This window comes from Podarcis raffonei, chromosome 5, assembly GCF_027172205.1.
Source record: "Podarcis raffonei isolate rPodRaf1 chromosome 5, rPodRaf1.pri, whole genome shotgun sequence".
NCBI classification, from domain to species: domain Eukaryota; kingdom Metazoa; phylum Chordata; class Lepidosauria; order Squamata; family Lacertidae; genus Podarcis; species Podarcis raffonei.
The window spans coordinates 71,820,191-71,842,373 of record NC_070606.1 but is presented as its reverse complement, the minus strand read 5'-3'; the positions used below and the strand labels follow the sequence as shown (position 1 = coordinate 71,842,373).

At 45.3% G+C, this 22,183-nt stretch overlaps 1 protein-coding gene across 2 annotated transcripts; it reads left to right on the top strand.

The window, feature by feature from the left end:
• Window positions 1-226: 226 nt before the first annotated feature.
• AP1S3 (adaptor related protein complex 1 subunit sigma 3) lies at window positions 227-21,270 on the top strand. 2 transcript variants are annotated; one of them, XM_053390026.1, is made up of 5 exons: window positions 227-332; window positions 11,297-11,475; window positions 14,078-14,186; window positions 16,921-17,058; window positions 20,801-21,270. In XM_053390026.1, exons 1-5 carry the CDS (start codon window positions 330-332, stop codon window positions 20,834-20,836), a joined length of 465 nt encoding a protein of 154 aa, XP_053246001.1. In that variant the 5' UTR covers window positions 227-329; the 3' UTR covers window positions 20,837-21,270. The 2 variants fall into 2 exon arrangements, with proteins under 2 accessions (XP_053246001.1, XP_053246002.1); XM_053390027.1 differs by lacking the exon at window positions 227-332 and adding an exon at window positions 825-917.
• The last annotated feature ends 913 nt before the right edge of the window (window positions 21,271-22,183 follow it).

Here is a 22,183-nt window from a genome sequence, read left to right as displayed (position 1 = left end):
AAACTCTCCGGAGACTCTTATCTTTCCGCTTAGAGAGCGCCAGTCCCCAAGTAAGTGGAGGAGAGATCCTCTCCCCGCGAAACTCCCTCCCCCTCGGTGCAAAGCGACCTCTCCAACCCGCCCCCGGGGCTGTTGCCGGAGTGACCCGGGAGGAGGAAGAGGAGGAGGAGTGGGGTGGGGAGGAGTTAATAACTTTCAGTTTAGGGCATTATGGGAAAGCAGGGCGAGCGGCTGGGAGTTCACCTGTGCCTGCGGGGGGGAGGGGGGAAGACCCGCACAGGGCACGGGGCTTGGAGCCACCCGGGGTGGGGAGCGCCTCTCTGGCAGCCATGGTGAGTACCCCCGAGGGGGAGCGCGGGGTTGGTTGGGCTGACACAGCTCCGAGGCTCCGGGGAGCCGGGAGGAGGAACTACCTGCTGGCGCCAGGTAAAGCAGCCTCCGCGCAGGAGAGAGGCAGGTCGGGCAAGGCTCGCCCTTGAAAAGCGCACAGAACATCTGCTGGGCTTTTCCTGCTCCTTTTTTTGCAAGGAAACGGCAACAGGACGCAAAGTTTCCAGGAGTTGATGGGTCGGTCGGTTGCCCAGGGGGCTTTTCTCTCTTTCTGGGCTTGAACCGGCTATTATAGAGTTAATCGACCCCCCCCCTTTCCGCGTTTTTTCCTTGCGCTGGTATTGAACGCGCACTCTCTCCCTTTCTGACATTGCAAGAGAGGAGAGGGCAGGAGTTGGGTGGCGCATATCTTCCTCCACCTGTTGCTGGTTCAGGGTCAAGGGGGCGGGGAGATAAGAGCCAAGTGCTGCAGGAACCGGGACCACCGCACCCAGTTTCTGTGTTCAAGCCCAGCCCCCATTCCCTTCCACTCAATTCAACGGAGGGATGTTGGGAACAAACTTTGCTGGAGCAGTGGTCAACACAAGGTAAAGGTAAAGGGACCCCTGACCATTAGGTCCAGTCGTGACCAACTCTGGGGTTGCGGCGCTCATCTCGCTTTATTGGCCGAGGGAGCTGGCGTACAGCTTCCAGGTGATGTGGCCAGCATGACTAAGCCACTTCTGGCAAACCAGAGCAGTGCATGGAAACGCCGTTTACCTTCCCGCCAGAGCGGTACCTATTTATCTACTTGCACTTTGATGTGCTTTCGAACTGCTAGGTTGGCAGGAGCAGGGACCGAGGAACGGTCGAACAGGGAGCTCACCCTGTTGCGGGGATTCAAACTGCCGACTTTCTGATCAGCAAGTCCTAGGCTCTGGGGTTTAACCCACAGCGCCACCCGTGTCCCTTAAATAAATCACCTGGAGCACTGTCAACAAAGAACTAAAACAATCAAGTGCCACTTGGAAGTTGTGCAAGGGGTATATCAGGAGAGGGCTGCCAGCTTTTAGGCAGGTTTAGGCAGGTGTGATAGGCAGGTTTCCATCAGGGGCAGTCCCCCCTTCAGCTTTGAATGTACAGTGGTACCTCGGGTTAAGAACTTAATTCGTTCCAGAGGTCCGTTCTTAATCTGAAACTGTTCTTAACCTGAAGTACCACTTTAGCTAATGGAGTCTCCTGCTGCCGCTGCTCTGTTCTCATCCTGAAGCATAGTTCTTAACCTGAGGTACTATTTCTGGGTTAGTGGAGTCTGTAACCTGAAGCATCTGTAACCTGAAGCGTATGTAACCCAAGGTACCACTGTACAGGCATGGTGAAAGCTGTACCTGACAGGTTTCTGTCTATCATGCAGGTATGAAGAGTAGGGGAATGCTACACCTATGTTAGAAAAAAAGTTAGCAAAGGGTTTCTCCCCCTCTCCAGCTAAGGTTTGGGTGGGTTATTTTATCCTCTTTGTACTTTGGGACGCTAGAAACTGCTATATAAAGATACAGGAATTTATTGCAATAAAACTTCCCTGGTCGGGAGTGGGGTTAATTGGGAAGGTCTTATTTCACTATCTGGGTTTGGGAAATCAGCACAGGTCAGAAAGGAACCTTCTTCTAGCTAGAAATGCCTCACAACCTCCAAGAGTTTTCTGACAGTGGTGCTGTGCGCCATGTCTCATTGGCTTGAGACACCTACACCTGTCTGATTTGCATGCACCTTAGTGTGGTGGCTCCTCATTCACTCTGAGCTTCTGCTTGTGGTGTGCTGTGGCCTGCATTTAACCCGCAGAGGGGATCCTTCAAAGTTTGGACCTCTGTGGCGATCCTCTGATTCCAGATGCAACCCTAACCCCACTTACCGGGGTCTGACTTCTGAGCAGATGTGGTTTAGTTATCCGCTAAAACTAAAATCCATTTTGTCTGCGAAGGTTGGCGGGCAGAACTGGGCCAATGCATTAATACTGCTCAAATAAAAGAGCAAGTAAAAGAGCTAATCTGTTGAGCAACGAATGAGGTGGCCAAGAGTTTAGGGTGCCTGACGACATTCCTGAGCTGAAATCAGGTTCCTCCTGGTTCCATTCTTAATGGGTGACCCCTTGGCCTATCTACTTCACTGGTATGTGTAGTACATTTCCTTTGGAGGCTTATTGTCAGGTGGATTTTGACCCTCGATTTGCATGTGGTTTCACTTGCCTCTCTCCCTCTCCCTTTTCATATTGACTTTGCTTTGTGTAGTTCAAACAGGCCCTTCAATTAATGGTAATGTGAGTAGTTTTATCTAAAATACCAAATCAATGGGAGGCTGGGTGGAGCCAACTTATTTGCTTTTCTAAATCAGCAGCCTGGTGATGGCTTTCCAAGAGATTTAATCCATGCACTTCTCTTCAGTCGTAGAACACCTGCTGTGCGTATAGAAGGCCCCAGGTCCCATCTCCTGGTCTGACTGGGAATGCCCCCAGTCTGAAATCATGGAATGCTACCAGCCAGCCAGAATACAGCAGCATTCAACCATGCATCAACCCTGCGTCAGCTCCTTATCCCATTAGTTGTGTTCTAAATGTTCCCCTTCCTTAAGTAGCTGCCAAAGATGTGGGGCAAAGCATTGTGTGATGAAATCGGGACATGGACTACATTTTATGATGTGTTTTATGGCATGGAGAGCTAGTGTGGCAGAGTGATTAGACTGCCAGACTAGGACCTGGGAGGTAAAGGTAAAGGGACCCCTGACCATTAAGTCCAGTAGTGGCCGACTCTGGGGTTGCGGTGCTCATCTCGCTTTATAGGCCGAGGGAGCTCACGTACAGCTTCCAGGTCATGTGGCCAGCATGACTAAGCCGCTTCTGGTGAACCAGAGCAGCGCACGGAAAGGCCGTTTACCTGCCTGCCGGAGCGGTACCTATTTATCTACTTGCACTTTGACATGCTTTCGAACTGCTAGGTGGGCAGGAGCAGGGACCGAGCAATGGGAGCTCACCCCGTCGCGGGGATTTGAACCGCCGACCTTCTGATCGGCAAGTCCTAGGCTCTGTGGTTTAACCCACAGCCCACCCGTGTCCCTAGGACCTGGAAGACCAGGGTTCAAATCCCCACTTAATTATGAAGCTCACTGGGTGACCTTGGGCCGGTCACAGCCTCTCAGCCTTGCTTACCTCACAGGGCTGTTGTGGGAAATAACTGCAGAAGGGTGAGCCATGTGTGCCTCCTTGAGCTCATTAGGGGTGGGGCAAGGGGGTATAAATGCAATGCAATCAATCAATCAATCAATCAGTGTCATAGAGAGGGCATGGGGCCAGTGCTTTTTTTTCTGGGGGGACGCAGGGGGACACATACCCTAAACATTTTGTGAATCTTTGTACTTTTGTCCATTTACTGTCATTATTTCCCTCGATTTGAACTATAAAATGGTGATTTTTCTTGAGTCAAAATAAGAGTACCCCTAAACACTTTTTTAAAGAAAAAAAGCACTGCATGGGGCTTTTGTCAAAAACAGCAGCCTTTGTGTTTTGCTGTCGTAAATGTGTACTCTCCTCCGAGAAGCACATATTTCTTGAGCGACTCCATACCTAAGCTAATATTTGAACCCAGGCCTTTCAGGTCCAGTTCAAACACATGGATTTCTCATTTCATCTGCTTATCTCTGGGCAACGTAGCACAATGCTTTCAGGAAAGTGAACTTGTAAGAAAGTTTCCTAAGACTTTGCTGATCACTGGTTGTTGCATAAAACATCAAAACAAAACATTTTCAAAAACCCCCCACCCACTTGAAACTATTGATAACTCAGATTGAAAGCTTCCAAACAACTGTGTGAAACTTTACAAACATATAGAAGAAGAAAGGTGATCATGTTGGTCTGTAGGGAAGACTCACAAAGTCTATATACCTTCAGTATACCTGAAGGAGCGTCTCCACCCCCATTGTTCAACCCGGACACTGAGGTCCAGCGCCAAGGGCCTTCTGGCAGTTCCCTCACTGTGAGAAGTGAAGTTACAGGGAACCAGGCAGAGGGCCTTCTCGGCAGTGGCGCCTACCCTGTGGAACGCCCTCCCATCAGATGTCAAAGAAATAAACAACTATCTGATGTTTAGAAGACATCTGAAGGGTGCCCTGTTTAGGGGAGTTTTTAATGACTGATGTTTTAATGTATTTTTAATCTTTTGTTGGAAGCCGCCCAGAGTGTCTGAGGAAACCCAGCCAGATGGGTGGGGTATAAATAATAAATTATTATTATTATTATTATTATTATTATTATTATTATTATTATTATTATTATTACTACTACTATATTAGGGCAACCAAAATGTCACCAAAATAGTGTGAAAGCTTTCAAGTTTTGGGTGGGTTTGTGTGTTTTTTAATAGAACTCTTGATCTGGCTATGTGTTGACAGAATGCAAAGGTTAGGAGTGAGAAAAAGGTGGTTGGTTTTAGTCAAGCTATCCATGTCTGCATCTGAGTAGATTTTAAGAAGGAGTGACAAGATGGGAGTGACAGGGAGGGGAGAATGAAGCACTTTGCCAGCCCTATGCTCAGCACTTCCCAAAGTGCCAGGCATGGGGCCTCCTGCACTGTGGTTCCCATGCGCCTGGCAGCCAGCTGGCTGACAGATGCTTGGGAATCTCTCACAAGGGATTTTGACAGGTGGGTGGGGCAATCCCTCTCAGGTGACCTCATAACAATGCCAAGTGGTTGACAGGTGGGTTGTCCTGTCCTCCTGTCAAGGTTGGCATATGAGGTAGGTCAAAGAAAACTTCCCCACCCCTGATCTAGCCTGATGAAAAGTTTTGGCGAACCCCAAAGCTTGCAGGCTATTTTGTGACACTTAGCTCATCCTAATAAAGGTTTTGTTCTAATGTGGACGTTGAAATTTTACAGACACGTAAACTTTTATTAAAGTAAAATAAATCAAAATGCGCATGTTGCCTTATAGAGCATTGACTGTTTTTGGAAAGGCAAGCCTCAGGGGAGACTAAAGCAATCCCAGACATTTTCTGGAAAGATGTAGCAAGAGATTTACAGTCAAACTTCCCTTTACATAACCCTCTGGTTACGTAAACTTCGGGATGCACGTGCAGCAAACCCGGAAGTATTTTACCGGGTTTTGCCATGCGTGCATGCACAGAAGTGATAGACCTTCAGGTTGCGGCAACCTTGGGATCTGACCGGACCTCCGGAATGGACCCCATCTGCAACCAGAGGTACCACTGTATTTCCACTTGAGAGTGAGAACCATTGAACTTATTGGGAACTTGGTGCCAAGGAAGCATGCATAGGATCAGGTTGTTGGTTAAGCAATGTTTATATCCTCACGGTTATAAGAACATCAGAAGAACCTTGCAGGATCAGACCAATGACCTATCTAGTCCAGCATCCTGTTCTCACAGTGGCTGACCTGTGGGAAGCTCACAAGCACTCCCCCATTGTCCCATGACAAGAAATTATGATATTCAGAGGCATGCTGCCTATGAGAGTGGAAGCAGAACATAGTTATTGTGGCCACAGATAGCCACAGGTATCCTTATTCTTTGGTCTTTAGAGCCATCCCTGCATCATGTGGGAGCAGTCTATAGTTTAATTTTCTCCATACTGTTCATAATGTATACATGTCATTCATAGTTGCTCTTACTCTCATTTCCCCCACCCCTAAACTAATACTCCCCCCCCCAAAAAAAAATCTCCAAACCTTTCCTCACAAGGAGTTCCAGCCTCACGGTCATTTTGGTTGCCCACCTCTGTTTTTCCAGTGTTTCTCAAACTTGGATCCCCAGCTGTTGTTGGACTACAACTCCCATCATCCCTGACCACTGGTCTTGCCAGCTATGGATGATGAAAGTTGTAGTCCAACAACAGCTGGGGACCCAAGTTTGAGGAAACACTGTGTAGCACAAGTGTTGTGTCTTTTTGTGTCAGGCTCCATCCTCAGACCTTAGTCAGCCAAGGAGGGGAGAAAAATCAGGCCTCCTCTTCTTCCTGTTTGCTCACAGCACCAGGTAGTCAGTGGTACAAAACGTGGAGATTTGTCTTAATATAAATTTCATTTAGAGAAAGGCTGGAGAAAACCCTTCTGGTCTGCCTGCTTGATAATTCACAGCTTTATATTAGGTAGTTGTTTGCTCTTTTACATACCAGCTGCCTGCCCTTTGATTATTCAAATAAATTTAGATTGACAAAAAGACATGGCCCTTTAGCTCCAGGGTACATGCAATCTCTGCAGGAGAGATAACAGAACAGGAACATACCGTAATAGGGGGGGAAAGGTGTATGTGTGGCAGCGGGAGAGATGGAAGGACAGCTTAACCCTGTTGAATAAAACAGTTGCTGCTAGGTAGTGTGATATAGCAATGGCAGTCTGTATATAATGTAGTTGCAATGATCTGATCCTCTGTTATCAGGAACAATTTATTATCTGAATTTACTGTGTCCTTGGATCAATACAACTCTTTTATTTTAAAACCCCTCTAATATATCAAAGCATATGTTCATTTGCCTGTTGTTCTTGATTTTGCTTTGCTAACTTCTGTCTTCCTGTCGCTGCAGACAACATACAGTCCCCCCTCGTCCCTGGGCCCAGTGTGAGGTTTTGCTGCCAGCCAAATGCCTTCTTTGCTTTTCTCAAGGGTTTTGCAGCATTTAGTATGACCTTCCCTGGAAGCAAGCCACATGCCTTGCTATATCCCAGCTGTTGATTCCCCTTGCATGTACCCAGTTTCCACGGGAATGTTGTGCTCTTCTCCATTGCTTGTCCTTCACTCTGTCATGGAAACATTATCTAATAAAAAAATTATTCCGTTACTGAGCCTGGCCCTTTTTGAGGAGGCCCGAGTTATGCACCAGATCAGCCAGTGAAGGTGGGTTGGGTAGGAGAGGAAGGTCAGACTCCGCAGGTAGACAAGAGCTTTTTAAAAAAGCAAATATGATATATGTGACGCAGTGGCAGGAATCCAGAGGGTTCCAGGTGCTCACCCAAGGTTGTGTCTCTGTTGGGAAATGGAGGCACAGTGGAGGCCTTTAAGAAATATGGCTTATTTTACATACATTTACACCTAGAACCTTTCATGGAGGGGGTGCAGAAGATTACGCCCCAAGCAGCGATCAAAATTTGCCAGGCGCCAGGAGCATTTTGCACCTGGCTATTGGCCACTTGTTAACAAGTGAAGATACCCAGGAGCTAAAATGGTGCCTGGTGCCTCTACCATCTGAAGGTGCATGGCTGGGGATCCTTGGATCTTAACTGTTTCCACACACTAACAACACATCCTGTAGAACTCTATCTGTTATATTTTATCTGCGCAATCAGAATGAATTTCAGGAACTAGTTGTTTTGAAGGATTTATTTTGTACTCACTGTGTTTCTAGCGCTGGGTTTTAAATCCATGTTCACAATGCTGCATATGTATCTAGCACTTTGATATAAAAGACTATCTGATATGTTGCTTCTCAATCTGGCTTCATGCTGATTGGGGTCCTTATAAGCTGTTCCAAATGCATCTCTAGCTAAGATGTGAACAGTTGTGTGTAAGGTCAGACAATCCCCGCTGTCAACACTAACGAAAACTAATCCGACACTAGCGAAGTTGCACTGATTTGAGCAGCTGGGAAGGGGAAACTGTGAAACACACTAAAAACACACATATCTCCACTGTGCTCTAAGGCGCTGATGTGAGCACACTCCTGTAGATCAGGGTTCTTCAAAGCTGTGAGCCTAGCAAACCTATATCTCTCTGATATAGGTATGCCAGTTTCCTTTGCCTCTTCACTCCCTTCTTGCTATTTCCTTAAGCCCCTGCTTTGGTGTGTGTTGTCCTGATTTAAGCTTCATTCAGACATAAAGACCAACTCTGATGTTGTTGTTATAAGAACATGCTGTGGTGAGCTTCAGACTTTCCTGTTCCCATTTTTTTTTTACATACAAGGGGGAGAAGAGCTGAGACTTCCACTTGCAGTTTGGACAAAAGCACAAAAACTACAAAGAAATGCAGGAAACCGTGGTTTGCGCAAACTATGGACTCAGTAGATTGGTAAAGAAAAGGCTTTTTATATGTGTTGTGTATACATTATAACACTGTGACACCAGATGGCGCAGTGGAGTTCTGTTTTGGCCAACACAAGTTCTCATACAAAGTTTAAAATGTGTTTAACTGAAATGCTTCTTTGCTGTGTCTAAGTAGGAAAGCCTGTGTTTAAGCAGGAAACCAGGAAACCACAGTTTGCTCCTGGAGTGATATCCTGGCTTGTTAACAACTGTTGCCTGTGAAAATCGAAGTTTCCTTTGTTTGGACATAATGGAAAACTGATGCTTGTTACAAATCCCAGATGGAATCTTTCGTTCTCTTCCCCTCCCAGGAGAGGCTCACCGTAGTGCATTCTCGTTACAACACATGGTTTCCAAGCCCTCTTCAGGCACTAATACAGTTTCTTAAATTAATATGCAAGGGGGATTTTGAGGATAAGTGCACTGGTTCTTGCTGCCCTTGTCGCCGTTCCACTGACCTATTCAGGCCTCCTTCTCTTTCTCTTGCCATGTCAGCTGATCTTGACCCTATGCTCTAGGAGGGTTTCCATAGCTATTGACTCTTTCACTTCAACGTACAAAGTCAGAATGTTGGCGATCATTCTAAGGCTGGCCACTTCCCCCAGCAGATGGAATGCTTATGAAAATCTTACGCTGCTGAATGTGGGGCTGGAAAAATATAAAAATAACTTGTCGCGTAGCAGGGATAACAAAATTCTAGTCCTGCCTTTAGAGCTTGCTGATGTGCTGCTTGTACTAATAAAGTGAAATGATCTGGAGAAAAAAATAGCGTTAACAGCAACAACAAAAACCTTGAATTTTTTGCTGCCCTGGTGGCTTTACTATAAGTAGCTGCTGTGTGTCTCCCATGGCAACAAGTGTCTCTTATGCTCTCTTCCTCCTCTCACCACCCACCTTCCATATACACAGCATATTGCAAGCAGATAGCGGTACTTCTGTTTCAGAGACGCAAGGTGAAGTATCCCGTGTAACTGGATGAGCAATCTGACTGAGAGCCAGGAGCCCAAATTAATTTTGACGACTGTTACTTAATTAAGCCACTTGTATCTCCCTTTTAATTATGTCACTGTGATGCACGCTAGGAGAGGGAACAGGAAAGCACACTGTGTTCTCTTGTTCGCTGCTTTGAACCTTTCCTCTTGGACCACGCATCGATCGCCTCAGGCTGAGAAATATTGTCGAACGGATGAGATGTCACTGAACCCAAAGTGACTCAGTTCTTTAAATCAACAGAAACTTTTGCTCGGCAGCCCAGGAAGACTGTGGCCTAGAGCACAATACAAGCTGAAGACTGCCAAGAACTCTTGAGGGCTATGCTACTGGTGTCTTTGAACTCGGGACTGAGCGGAAGATAGACAGGGATTTATGGGTATCTGCAGTAGATCAGGAAGCAGGAAGTGGGTGCACCCTCTTCAGATGGACTTCCTGTTATATGTAAATACAGTAATTCTGTCTACCTGAAAAGCTGAGACAATTTCAAGTCATGTGCTTTGTTCATCTTGGAGCAGATTGTGACCTTTGTCATCATTAGACTAGAGCAGCAGTGCCCAGCCTCTGGCCCGTGGCAGGGGTTCAAATTTGGCCCAATTGGGTTATTTCCATAAACCACACCTATTTGTCTTGTCCCTGGCGTTGTATGTGATACAGAGTGGGAGGCAGGTAAACTTACAGCCTTCACTTCAATATAAACTGCATGGAAACACATTTCAAAAGGTTTGTTGTCACCTGCCGTCATAAGGACATTTGGTGATTGATGGGTGGCCCACGGAGCTTGTGGAGATAAGGATCCAGCCTGCCAGGTTGGAAAAGTTTCCCATCTTTGGAATAAAATCTACATTAGGGATGGGGCACCTATGATCCTCCAGTTGTTGTTGTTGTTGTTGTTGGACAACAACTCCCATCGTTGCCATTGACCGTGTTGGTGAGGGCAAATGGAAGTTGCAGTCTGACTGAGGGCCACAGGTTCCCATTCCTGGTTAATGTCATGTAACAGCCAGTGTCTCTGCTTACCCATGAAACCTATTGCATGACCTTGAGCCAGTCACAATCAACTTAACTCCAAAGTGTTTTGGTAAGTGGACAATCCCAATGTATAACACACAGATCTTTTTGCAAGCAGAAAAGGGATTAACAGATACAAAATATTTGCTGTTTTTTTGTACATAATTATGATGGGTCATGACTTGGGAAGTCATGCAAGATATGTTGCTCTTGGAGAAGAAAGTGGCATCGTCCATAGTGCTAAATGTATATTAAATAAAATGCATTCAATGAAATCTCAAATCCTGCAACTTTAGGTGGCCCACCCCACTCTGACTGGGGTGTATTCTGAACAATCCTGTTCAAAATCTGACGTCATCTTTTGATAATTGCAGTGTTTGCATTGGGGGTATTTGGGTTTACCCAGATAGGTGTGTTCAGCAGTCACAGGTATGCACTGTTTTTCTGTTCTTTTATAGTGGTGTTTGGTTACTGCAGGCATGAACCTGATAAATAAGGCCATTGCAGGATCTTCACCTACAGCCTGTATAAAAAAACAGCACAGTTGGTTACATGGGAAAACGATAAGCTGAAGATCTTTTGAAGGACTACTGACATGGCCCTGACTGGAAGCAACCAAATGTAGCTGAACTTGCACAACACATGACAATTGCTTGTTTAAAAGTTCAGGAAGACAGCTAGTTGCGTTTGGTTAAAGTACGCAATCTCTGCTATGATTTAACATTACACCTGAACCAGCCCAGGGCAACCCTAGGTTCTCTTGAAACCATTATTATTCATCATTTCCTGAACTTTAAGTGTTTTCCTTGATAACAGGGCAGATATTTTCACTCAAATGCAGTTTCGTTAATGCAAGTTGTGTTGGTCTTTGTCTCAATATTACCCCAAATGGTTTTCTTTACTCTAGATGCAGTTTATACTGCTCTTCAGCCGGCAAGGGAAATTAAGACTCCAGAAATGGTTTATTACACTGCCTGAAAAAGAGAAGAAAAAGATCACCCGAGAAATTGTGCAGATTATTTTGTCTCGCAACCAGAAAATGAGCAGTTTTGTTGACTGGAAAGACCTCAAGCTTGTTTACAAAAGGTGTGAGTAGTTTTACAAGTCGGCTTTTTACACAAAGCATGTTGTGAAGCAGCACAAAGTAACAACAAAACAAAATCAATCTAGTTTGCGTTGGTGGAGTGAACTGACAAACAAGAGGAACATCATTCAAAATGTCTGTAGTACTTACCACTAGTAGGAAAGAAAAAGAAAAAAGGCAGCAGGCATGATCTCTTGAAGGAAGCCTGTGCCCAGTGAATTCCACTAATTCCTGTCACAAGAAACATGGCATGCTTGTTTATATCAAATGATTAAGGTTTTACACTGGGGTGGGGATATTTTTCAGCTCAGAAGCCACTGTCCATTCTGGGCAACCTTCTGGGGGCTGCATGCCAATGGATGGGACCAGAGGCAGAAGTTGATAGTGGAGCAATAAATGTAAATATGTTAGGCTAGTTTCTATGCAAACTCTCACACACCTCTGTCCTGCACCCAGGCAAGCAAAAGGCACAATCGGGATTTCAAGGACACATTCCAGCCATGCAGAAACACTTGAGGGTGCAAAGTAGGGCTGGGGAGGCATGTGGTTTGGGAGAGAAGAGTCCCAAGGGCCAGAGAAAGAGGTCTGGAGGGCTGCATCCCAGTTATAGTTCTAATTTTAAGGAGCATTATTCAAGATAGTGGGGGTGGCAGATGCATCAAGGGAATGAAGCATTAAACAAGAAATTGAAGCTGGAGCCAACTAATTTGGCTAGAGGAGGTGCATTGACATCCTCTGGCAGGATGACCCAGGGAGGGAGCATGATATGGAGAGAGTCCCAAGGGCCAGATTTTTAAAAAGGCCACATTTTGCACCTGGGCTTCGGGTCCCCTACTCCTGTTTTACATCACTTAATTGGAGCCAGCATTTGAGATGAGGAATGAACATGGAGAGCACCTCCCTGAGATAATAAAATCTACTGAAGTGCCTTTTAAATGAATGGGCATCAAGAGTTGCCATTAAGTGCTGGACTCGCAATGATTTTCATGGGATGCCAGTGCATTGATCTTCCTCTGTATTGTTCCACTGGGTATTTCTGAATGCTGGAGGCTGTCCCAGTTTTAAAGGAAAGTACAGAAATGTTCAAACTTTTTGAAGCTCCCTTTCTGAACATTGTGTGTGAAAGAACGTTTGGAAGATCATAGCTTGGCGAAACCTTGAAGGCGATATGATAAGGCCATTGTTGCTTGTGGCTATAAAACAGATCAATCCCCTTCATATGTTAGGGCCAAATTAACAGGTTTTTGGTAAACACAGTTTTTCCCCTGTGTTGCTTGTGTTTTCCTTTCTAATCTGGGGGTTGGGGTGGGATGAAACTGCTGTTTATTCTCTGGTGTTTATTCTCCAGCAGTCTGATGGCCATGGTGGAATTTGTCAGGGTGATTGTGCAGAAAAAGACAAGTTAAATGCACTTGATCCATGAACACCCCTCATCCATATGCTATTTTGAAAGGGAAAACCAGACCCACAAGGAAAAGGACATATTTAATATAATTTGGAGTTTGGTCCTCAGTATGAAGCACTACAAAAACGTATACAAGTTTTGTGTCCATATTGTGTAATGCAACAGGCCCCAGGGCCAAATCAGCCCTCTAGCTGGACGTGGCCCAGGCTGCATCCCTCACTGACCCTGCTGGGTACCTTCCCCTAGCTATTTTGCCTGGCTGGAATGTGTCCTTGAACCGTGATCACTCTTGCTTGCAGAATGGAAAACAGAGAGTGGTGTTGTCCGGCCTATCCTACTTTTGCCACACCCACCACTGACATGTGGCCCTCAGAAGGCCCACCCCCATGACGCAATGTGGCCCTTGGATTGAAAAATGTTCCCCTTCCCTCCTGTAATGGGATAGAAAATATATACGTCAGTGCTTGTCACAAGGGGGAAATGCTTTTCTGTGACACAGCCTTCAGTTCTTTCAACAGCTGTTGTCTATATCCAAGCTTAAGGTCACAGAAAAGATGTGTGAGGACCAGAGCTTCCCCCCCAAAAAAAATGTTTAGGGATACTCTCATTTCCCTACTCATATTGAAATACTGCCCCTCAATGAGGCCAAACTTTGATTCACAAAATGTTTAGGGGTTCCCCCCCCCAGGAAAAAAAAGCACTGGTGAGAACAGTCATGAGGCTGTGTGGGCAAGTCGCACCCCAGCATCTTTATGCACAGTGACCATTACTCCCTTCCACCTGTGCCTTTGAGAAAAGGAGAAGATATAATACCTGGCCTGTATGAAAGCTTAATGAAAAGGAACACAATTATAATAGCATCGGATGCAGAGCTGTGAGAGATTTATGTGATAAAAAGCAAGCTTTTATTTCCGATTCCATTATCATTACTTCTGATTATTGCACCAAAAACTGCCCACGTTTGCATATCTGAAATGATGTTCATCCTGTCATTTTCATTAGTGCTGGCAAGGAAGTCAGATGGATTTATATGAAAGGCCTAATTAATTAAGGGCTATTCTCCTTGCTTTTGAGATAAATTGACTCATTATGTGAAAAAGCAACCGGGGGGGGAAATATTTCAGGGTAACTGACCATGTAAAGAGCGTGAATATTAATGCTGATAGGTCTCAATATATTTTCATATTTTTAAATTTCAGGTACGCTAGTTTATATTTCTGCTGTGCAGTTGAAGAGCAGGATAACGAACTCTTGACCCTAGAAGTTGTCCATCGTTATGTAGAGCTACTGGATAGATATTTTGGCAATGTAAGTTTACTAGGCTTCCCCCAGAAACACCTGCCTCCACTTGTTTTCCTTGTCAGATATTTGTTGAGTGTTGTCTGTTGTTTCTTCTGTCCACAGAAATGACTCTAAATTCCCTGCAAGGTTTGTTTGTGTTTTGTTTTTAGAATAACAGGTTTGGGCCATTTTCTGTAAAGATACTCTGTTTCAACTGAAAAGAGTTATTTGGGGGGGAAACTTTGCTATGAAAACAACCACCACAACCTCTGGAGGGCCACAGGTCCTCTTTGCCTTCCCTAAAAGATTACCGTATTTTTCGCCCTATAGGACACACCGGCCCATAGGAAGCACGCTTCTCCCCGCCGTAAGCCTCCAAACCACGTCGGGAGACAGCAGGATGGCGCGCTGCACCTCCCTGCTGTCCCCCGAGCTTATGGGGCTGGCGGTGGGGCTCTCCTGAAGCCTGGAGAGCGAGAGGGGTCGGTGCGCACCGACCCCTCTCGCTCTCCAGGCTTCAGCGAAAGCCTGCATTCGCCCCATAGGACGCACACACATTTCCCCTTCATTTTTGGAGGGGAAAAAGTGCGTCCTATAGGGCGAAAAATACGGTAAGTCTGAAGCATAGGAAGCCCAGTGATTCTCAACCTGCTGTTTTTCTTGGACAGAGACAACCTGGTCACAGTTATCTGTGCTCTGGTAATCTCTAGAGCATTGACTACTGCAGGGCTTTTAATGTAGGGCTGCATTGGAGCTTTCTACAATTTCATTGTGCCTTTATATTGGAACTCACTTTTCCGTTTCATTGAGAAACGTGGGAGAGAAATCCACACAATAATTTAATGCATAAATAGCGAGAGGCTCCTGTTAATTAGGAAGGTCTTTCATTCCACAGACCGCTTCTTTTGCAGCAATAAAATCCACCAACAGCTGAGAAACATTCCACTCCAGCTTTCTGGTACTGCAAAGCCACCTCCAGGGCTGTTTGCCCCCCCCCCCATTGCCTGTCTGTAGGCTGATTATTTTCCTCTCTGGTCCTCCACGTACAAATAAGGCTAAGCCTTTATAAAAGTCAGAGCAGGAGGAGAGAGCAAAAACAGCGGGGAGCATAAATGGAGATAAATGGGCAACTGAGCAAAGTTCACGTTGAGACATCTGGGGCTGGGTGAAGCTGTTTTTAATTGGAAGGAAGACATGATTAGCGGAAATGCTAAAACAACTTGGAAATCGCCAAGAAAGACAAATGTGTCACAGAAAAAATGGTGAGCGCTAATAAATATGACACTTAAAAAAACAATCAGGTACACATGCACAACAGTGAGTTTTGGAGTAAAAATTAATTCTGGCTTTCGTGCACAGAGCGCACTATGTTTAGTACATGATGACTATGACACCCCACAACTGCTTTTGCATGGTATCGTCCATGCCCGTCTACAATAATTTGGCTGTCTTCCCCTGCAATAGCTTCTCCTCACCCAGTACTTAAAGAGCCTCTGTGGTGTAGCGGTTAAAATGCAAGACCAGGACCTGGGAGACTAGGGTTCAAACCCCAACTCAGCTCATGAGGTGATTTTGAGCCAGTCACTGTCTCTCAGCCCACAGGTATATGAGTTGGAAAGCGAGGGCAAACCATGTACAGTGGTACCTTGGTTGGTGAACAGCTTGGCTCCCGAACAAATCGGCTCCCGAGTGCCGCAACACCGGAAGTGAGTCTTCCAGTTTGCGAACGTTTTTCAGAAGCTGAACATCTGACGTGGCTTCTGCGGCTTTTGATTGAGTGCAGAAAGCCTCCTGCAGCCAATTGGAAGCCGCGCCTTGGTTTTTGAATGGTTCCGGGAGACGAAGGGACTTCTGGAACAGATTAAGTTCGACAACCAAGGTACCACTGTATGCCACTTTGAGTACCATGGAGGGGATGTGGGATAGAAGTCACTTAGTGAGTGGCAGAGGAGTTTAAAAATCAGTTTGGGCCATCAGTGGGGTCAGCCGTTCTGGGAAATCTAACTGAATAAATGCACCAGGCATTTCTGGAGCATTGCAATGTCTGAGGTGCCTGATTAGGGTTCCCTAACCCTAACCCTAACCCTGCCTCATAGTATGGCAGAGACGGAAGGGATCCTAAGGGTGATCTAGTCAAACCCCCAGCAATGCAAGAATCCTGCCCACAGCCAACCCTGGCTGGGCTCCAAATGCCAGCCTTCTGGTTACCATTGCTGTTCTGCATGGTGTGGAGAAAGGGGAATGCCTGATGTATGATGAAGTCAGTTTGATATATAGGTATGGCGTTGTTTTGGTCTAACCCAGGGTTTCCCAAACTTGGGTCTTGAGCTGTTTTGGATTACAGTTCCCATCGTCCCTGACCACTGGTCCTGCCAGCTAGGGATGATGGGAGTTGTAGTCCAACAACAGCTGGAGGACCCAAGTTTGGGAAACCCTGATTTAACCCTATACCTATAGGACAAAACTGATTGAAGGAAAATGCAAGCCCTGAGTGAAAGGTCAGAGGTAACTTGGTGCACGTGTGTGCAACTGAAAAGATAACTTGGTGGTTAAGGAAGTAAAATGATCATGGCATGCTTCCTCACCTTTGAAATATTATCATGTTGAAACCTCCTTAATGCTTTCAGTCCTGTGTTTCCATTGTTCTCTGCCTGCCACCAGGGTGCACACACAGAACAGGTTTTTGATGAGGCTGTGCATATAACCACACTCAATGCCATAATAAGTGTGCCTGAATATTTCTCTCTGTAATCCTTACCAGGTGTGTGAACTGGATATTATTTTCAATTTTGAAAAGGCGTACTTTATTCTTGATGAGTTTCTGATGGGAGGGGAAATTCAAGAGACTTCCAAAAAATCTGCAGTGAAAGCTATAGAAGATGCTGATATGTTACAAGAGGTAAGAAGAGGTAAGAGAGGTATGAGAGAAGCTAAATCCAGGTCTCTCTACTCTCTTGTCATTTTATTTTTACTCTTGATGCCCAGTTTGGCTCAAGTTTTATTGTTTGGGCTGTAGGTCACAACCAAATGAAGTCTACAAATGCCAGGTGAATGGAATAAGGCAGACCACAAAAATGTACAAAGATACAAACAAACAACCCCCCCCCCCTAAAATAAAATATCCTTAAAACAGCCTTTCCTAACCTGGTTCCTCCAGAAGTTGTTGGATTCCCCCACTCCCATCTGCCCCAGACAGTGTGACCAATGGTTAAGGATGATGCACAATGTAGTCTAACACCTGGAAGAAACTAGGTTGGTGAAAACCAATTTAAACAATCTTCACTGTAAATATTCATTCATACAGCGTAAACTTAATTTCCCTCCCTCCCCCCCGGTGCAGGTAGAAATGACGCAAATCTTCCAATAATGTGCTTGATTTTATTTGCTAATAAATGTTCTGCTGTCTAAGTCAAAAGTCAAAGAGCATTAGGAGGTGCGTGTTTTACAGCCTATTTTATCCATGTTCACTGAGAAATCTCATGGAGTTCAGTGGACTTATTCCTAAGTAAATGTCTTTTGGTTTTCTGGTGTAAGTAGTAGCTTAACTCTTGCAAATTATAAATAGCAGACTGGTGGGCAAATAGATGACTGTTGCTGTGTGATTTCCCACCCGCATTTGGCATTCTATAAACCCTGGCTCGAACTACTCAGAAGCTCTTTGTGTTGGTTGTTTTTCTTATAGGAAAAGTGACCTACACCGTTACTCACACCGTTTGCTGAATCCTTGATGGAATGTTCATTTCAGCCCTTTTAGTGTCTAAAAAGTGCTTGGCTATTTTTATTGATTTATTTTGCGCAGCAAAGCGGAAGCATAAATGGTCTGCCTGCTAGCTTCAAAACCAGCAGAGCTGTCTGCGGTAACCCCAGTTTTGGGCCAAAAACAGACCTTGCGGTAAATCCCCCTTTGAAATAGAATAGGGGAGGCATAGGCAAACTCAGCCCTCCAGTTTGCAATTCCCACCATCCCTGACCACTGGTCCTGTTAGCTAGGGATGATGGGAGTTGTAGTCCCAAAACATCTGGAGGGCCGGGTTTGCCTATGCATGGAATAGGGCCTGTTATTCAAAAGCCTTGTGGGAATGTTGCTCCCTCTTTAAACAGTCAGATATGGTGGACATGAAAGTGCCATGAATAAATAAATGCTAAGGGAGATGTTTTTGGCACCTTTGCTCTGGTCAAGCTGGTTATGGACAATAAGCCAGCAGTATTCAATGCTTCACTTACGTGCCCTAGAGTGAATATCACTGGAATAAGCTAGCTGTGGTAATTGCAACTGCTGGCTGTGCAAACAGAGAGAGCACAATCCAAAACATATTACAAATTCCTAAGGACCTGTTCATACACTAAAGTTCCTGCCCATCAGAGTGGCTAGCCTTCCCAGGCAATGCATTTTGTGTGGATGGAAGTAAAAAGGGATCTAAATGTGTGATCCTGGGACATAAAAACGTAAGAACCACCTGTGGGATCAGGCCAGTGGGCCATCTAGTCCAGTATCCTGTTCACACAGTGGCCTACCAGATGCCTGTGTAAGGCCTGCCAGCGAAACCTGAGTGCCACAACACTCACCCCTTCTGTGGTTTTCAGTAACTGGTATTCAGAAGCAAACTTCCTCTGGCAGCAGTAGAGCATATCCAGCTACCTTTGTAGCCACTGATAGCCCTTATCCACCATGAGTTTGTCTAATCCTTCTAAAAAAAGCCATCCAAGTTGGTGGTCATCACTTCCTCTAAAGGTCATCACTTCCTCCTGACCATTAGGTCCAGTCATGACCGACTCTGGGTTGCGGCGCTCATCTCGCTTTATTGGCTGAGGGAGCCAGCGTACAGCTTCCGGGTCATGTGGCCAGCATGACTAAGCCACTTAAACCAGAGCAGCGCATGGAAACGACGTTTACCTTCCGGAGCGGTACCTATTTATCTACTTGCATAGATAAATAGTATCTACTGCATCTACTTGATGTGCTTTCGAACTGCTAGGTTGGCAGGAGCAGGGACCGAGCAACGGGAGCTCACCCCGTGGCAGGGATTTGAACCGCCGACCTTCTGATCGGCAAGTCCTAGGCTCTGTGGTTTAACCCACAGCAACACCCGTGTCCCTCATCACTTCTTCTAGTTGGGAGCAAATTCCATAGCATAGGTATGTTCTGGGTGAAGAAGTGCAGTCAAACCTCGGTTCCTGAAGGCCTCTGTTACCGTACGTTTCAGCTCCTGGACGCCGAAAACCCAGAAATAACTGTTCCGGTTTTCGAATGATTTTTGGAAGCTGAATGGCTTCCGGGGAGTTTTTTTCTTTTTTCTCTATTGACTTTGCTGACTGCCCTTTGATCCTCGGTTGTCAAATGTTTCGGAAGTTTCAGGAACGGATTACGTTCGACAACCAAGGTTTGACTGTACTTTCTGCCAGCTGTCATATTCATTGGACCTCCATGAGTTCTGGTGTTTTGCTCAGACAGGGAGGGAAAAAACAATGGATACTTTCATACAAAAGTCCCGAATTGTGTAAGCTTTCCTTAGGCTGGTTGCTGCATCTGTTTGATCATTTTGGCTGGGCAAAATGCCCGTCTCTTGGACTTGGATATCTTTGAACCCTTAGCCAACATGATACCAGGAGCTGGTGGGAACCGTATCTATGACTCTGTGAATAGTGTGTCACATTTATCCCTGAGGGCATGTATCCAAAGAAAGTCAGGATGCCTCATGGGGGAAATGTCTTCTGTGCGATTCAGCCCTGTGTGGTGGGAATCAAAGTAAATGTAGCACATAGGACAGTAAAATGGGTCTCAGACACACTTTAGGGCAGGGATCAGCAAACTTACCGCGCCTCGGGCTGGTGTCTCCAGTGCCGATCACGCGGAGGGCGGGGGAGTGCGTGCCCATATCCATGTGCACATGCTATTTCCGGCGCACTTCCGGGTCAGAGGAGCACCGGAAATAGCTTGTGCGCACGGGCCTCCTCTGACCCGGATGTGCACCGGAAATAATGCTTGTGCATGCACAAATAACACTTGCGCATGCGCACAAGCTATTTCCAGTGCTCCTCTGACCCGGAAGTGGGAAGCCGCACAGCGCAGCACCGGTAAGAGTGGGCGGCAGCGGCGGCGGAGGTTGCCGCGGGCCGGATAAACAGGTCCCTTGGGCCTTATCCAGCCTGCGGACCTTAGTTTGGGGACTCCTGCTTTAGGGTTTTAGCATTTATTTATATATATCTCCTCCCATATAGATAGATAGATATCTCACACATGCATGGAGTTTTGGATGTTTTTTATTATATAGGAAAAAATGACTTAGGAATTTAGTACAAGCAGCTGAAAAAAAATGGAACTAGGTTAGACTATTGTAAACGGAGCGAGCGACACTTAACTAGGCCAAATATACCTCCCTGTGATTTTTGAACCCTTGGCTTGATGGACAGCCCACCTGGCTAGGAAACTAAGCTGGAGAGGGGAATTAGTCTACTTATGCAAGTTTTAATACAAATTCTGTTAATGATCTCCAATTAGCTTCGCAAATTAGCTGCAGTGCTCTAGATGTTCATCATTTACAAAGCACCTCTTGGTACTGAACCAATTTCCTTGCTGTCACATTATCGTCTATGCGTAATTTTAATAACTGAGTTAATAGCTTAATTGTTCTTTGTTGCAGACAATGGAAGAATATATGAGCAAGCCTGCCTTCTAACTAGAACCTACATAAACAGAAAACGAGGCTCCATACCAATGGTATATGCAAAAATCTGCCTGCTCCTGGATTTTATTTAACAATGAACCCCTCCCACCTCAAACCCTCCTGAAGGGGGCTGTCTATGCAATAGTCAAAATGAAGGTCAGCCATAATAGCGCAAACATGTATTCTATTTTATATGAGCATGATAGTAAACTTTATTGGCTGTCCTGATTGAATGTTTGTTTTTACGGCAATTTTTAGCTACCTGCCTTTCACTTCCAAGGAACGGATACTAGAACACTTGAAGGATATATTTATATGACTTTGGGTCAGTTTTTGACCAATTCAGTGTAATTTTGTAAAATAATAATAATAATGAACCAACCAAAAACATTTATTTTGAATGTGGTCATTTTTCTTGGATTAATAACAACCATTTTGCAAAAATGTTGAAGTGTTGATGGATTCTCATTTTCGGATTGCTCTGAAAGCAGGCTTCAGTGCTGGATTTACCTATAAGCTAAACAAGCTGTAGCTTAGGGCCCCACTCTCTTGGAAGCCCCCCCCCCATTTCACTATTAATATACTTCTTCTTAATTGTATTTCAGTTCAACAATTACTTTGATAAAATACATATCTTGTTATGTGCAAATGGCTTTAGATACCTATTAGGTCCATAAATTACCATATATTCAACACAAAAAACAGTGACAATTTGTTGTTGACAAAGGACAGCTGAAGGACCCCATTACATTCAGTAGCTTAGGACCTCATCAAACCTAAATCTGGCCCTGGCAGGCTTAATTGATTTGTCAGTGTAGTGAGTTATAATGAGAATGTTAATACGCCACATCCTCCCCCCCCCAAAAAAAAAAAACATTTTTCACAACTAAGATAGAACTAACGTGGGACTATATAATGGGTTGCATCCCAAAAAGTCATGCTGTTAGCACGAGGACTTGCACTTGAATAATGGAACTTTTCCTTTCCCTTGCCCCCCCCCCCAATCTCTGGAAGCAGAGAGGAAGGAAAGGTTGTAGAATAGTAATTGTCAGAGCCCTCTGTGGAATAATGATCAATTAATTGCCTGGAACAGAGGTGGCAAAATGTTCTCAGTGAGGCCCCTTCTCTTAGTTCACCCACCTCTTCCTCACCGCTGTTGCCATTACCCATTTACTTTTCTCTCCCTCTTGGTCCAGTCCACAGAACTTTTTACAACCTTGTGGGGACGGGGAAGCAAAATTGATTTGAAAGCTGGCATGTTCCAGTGCAAAGAGTGTTGGATGTAAATCATGGAACGCAAAGCTCAAGTTATTATTTCTCTGTTATTATTTCAATCGATGCCTTGGGCAAATCACTTTC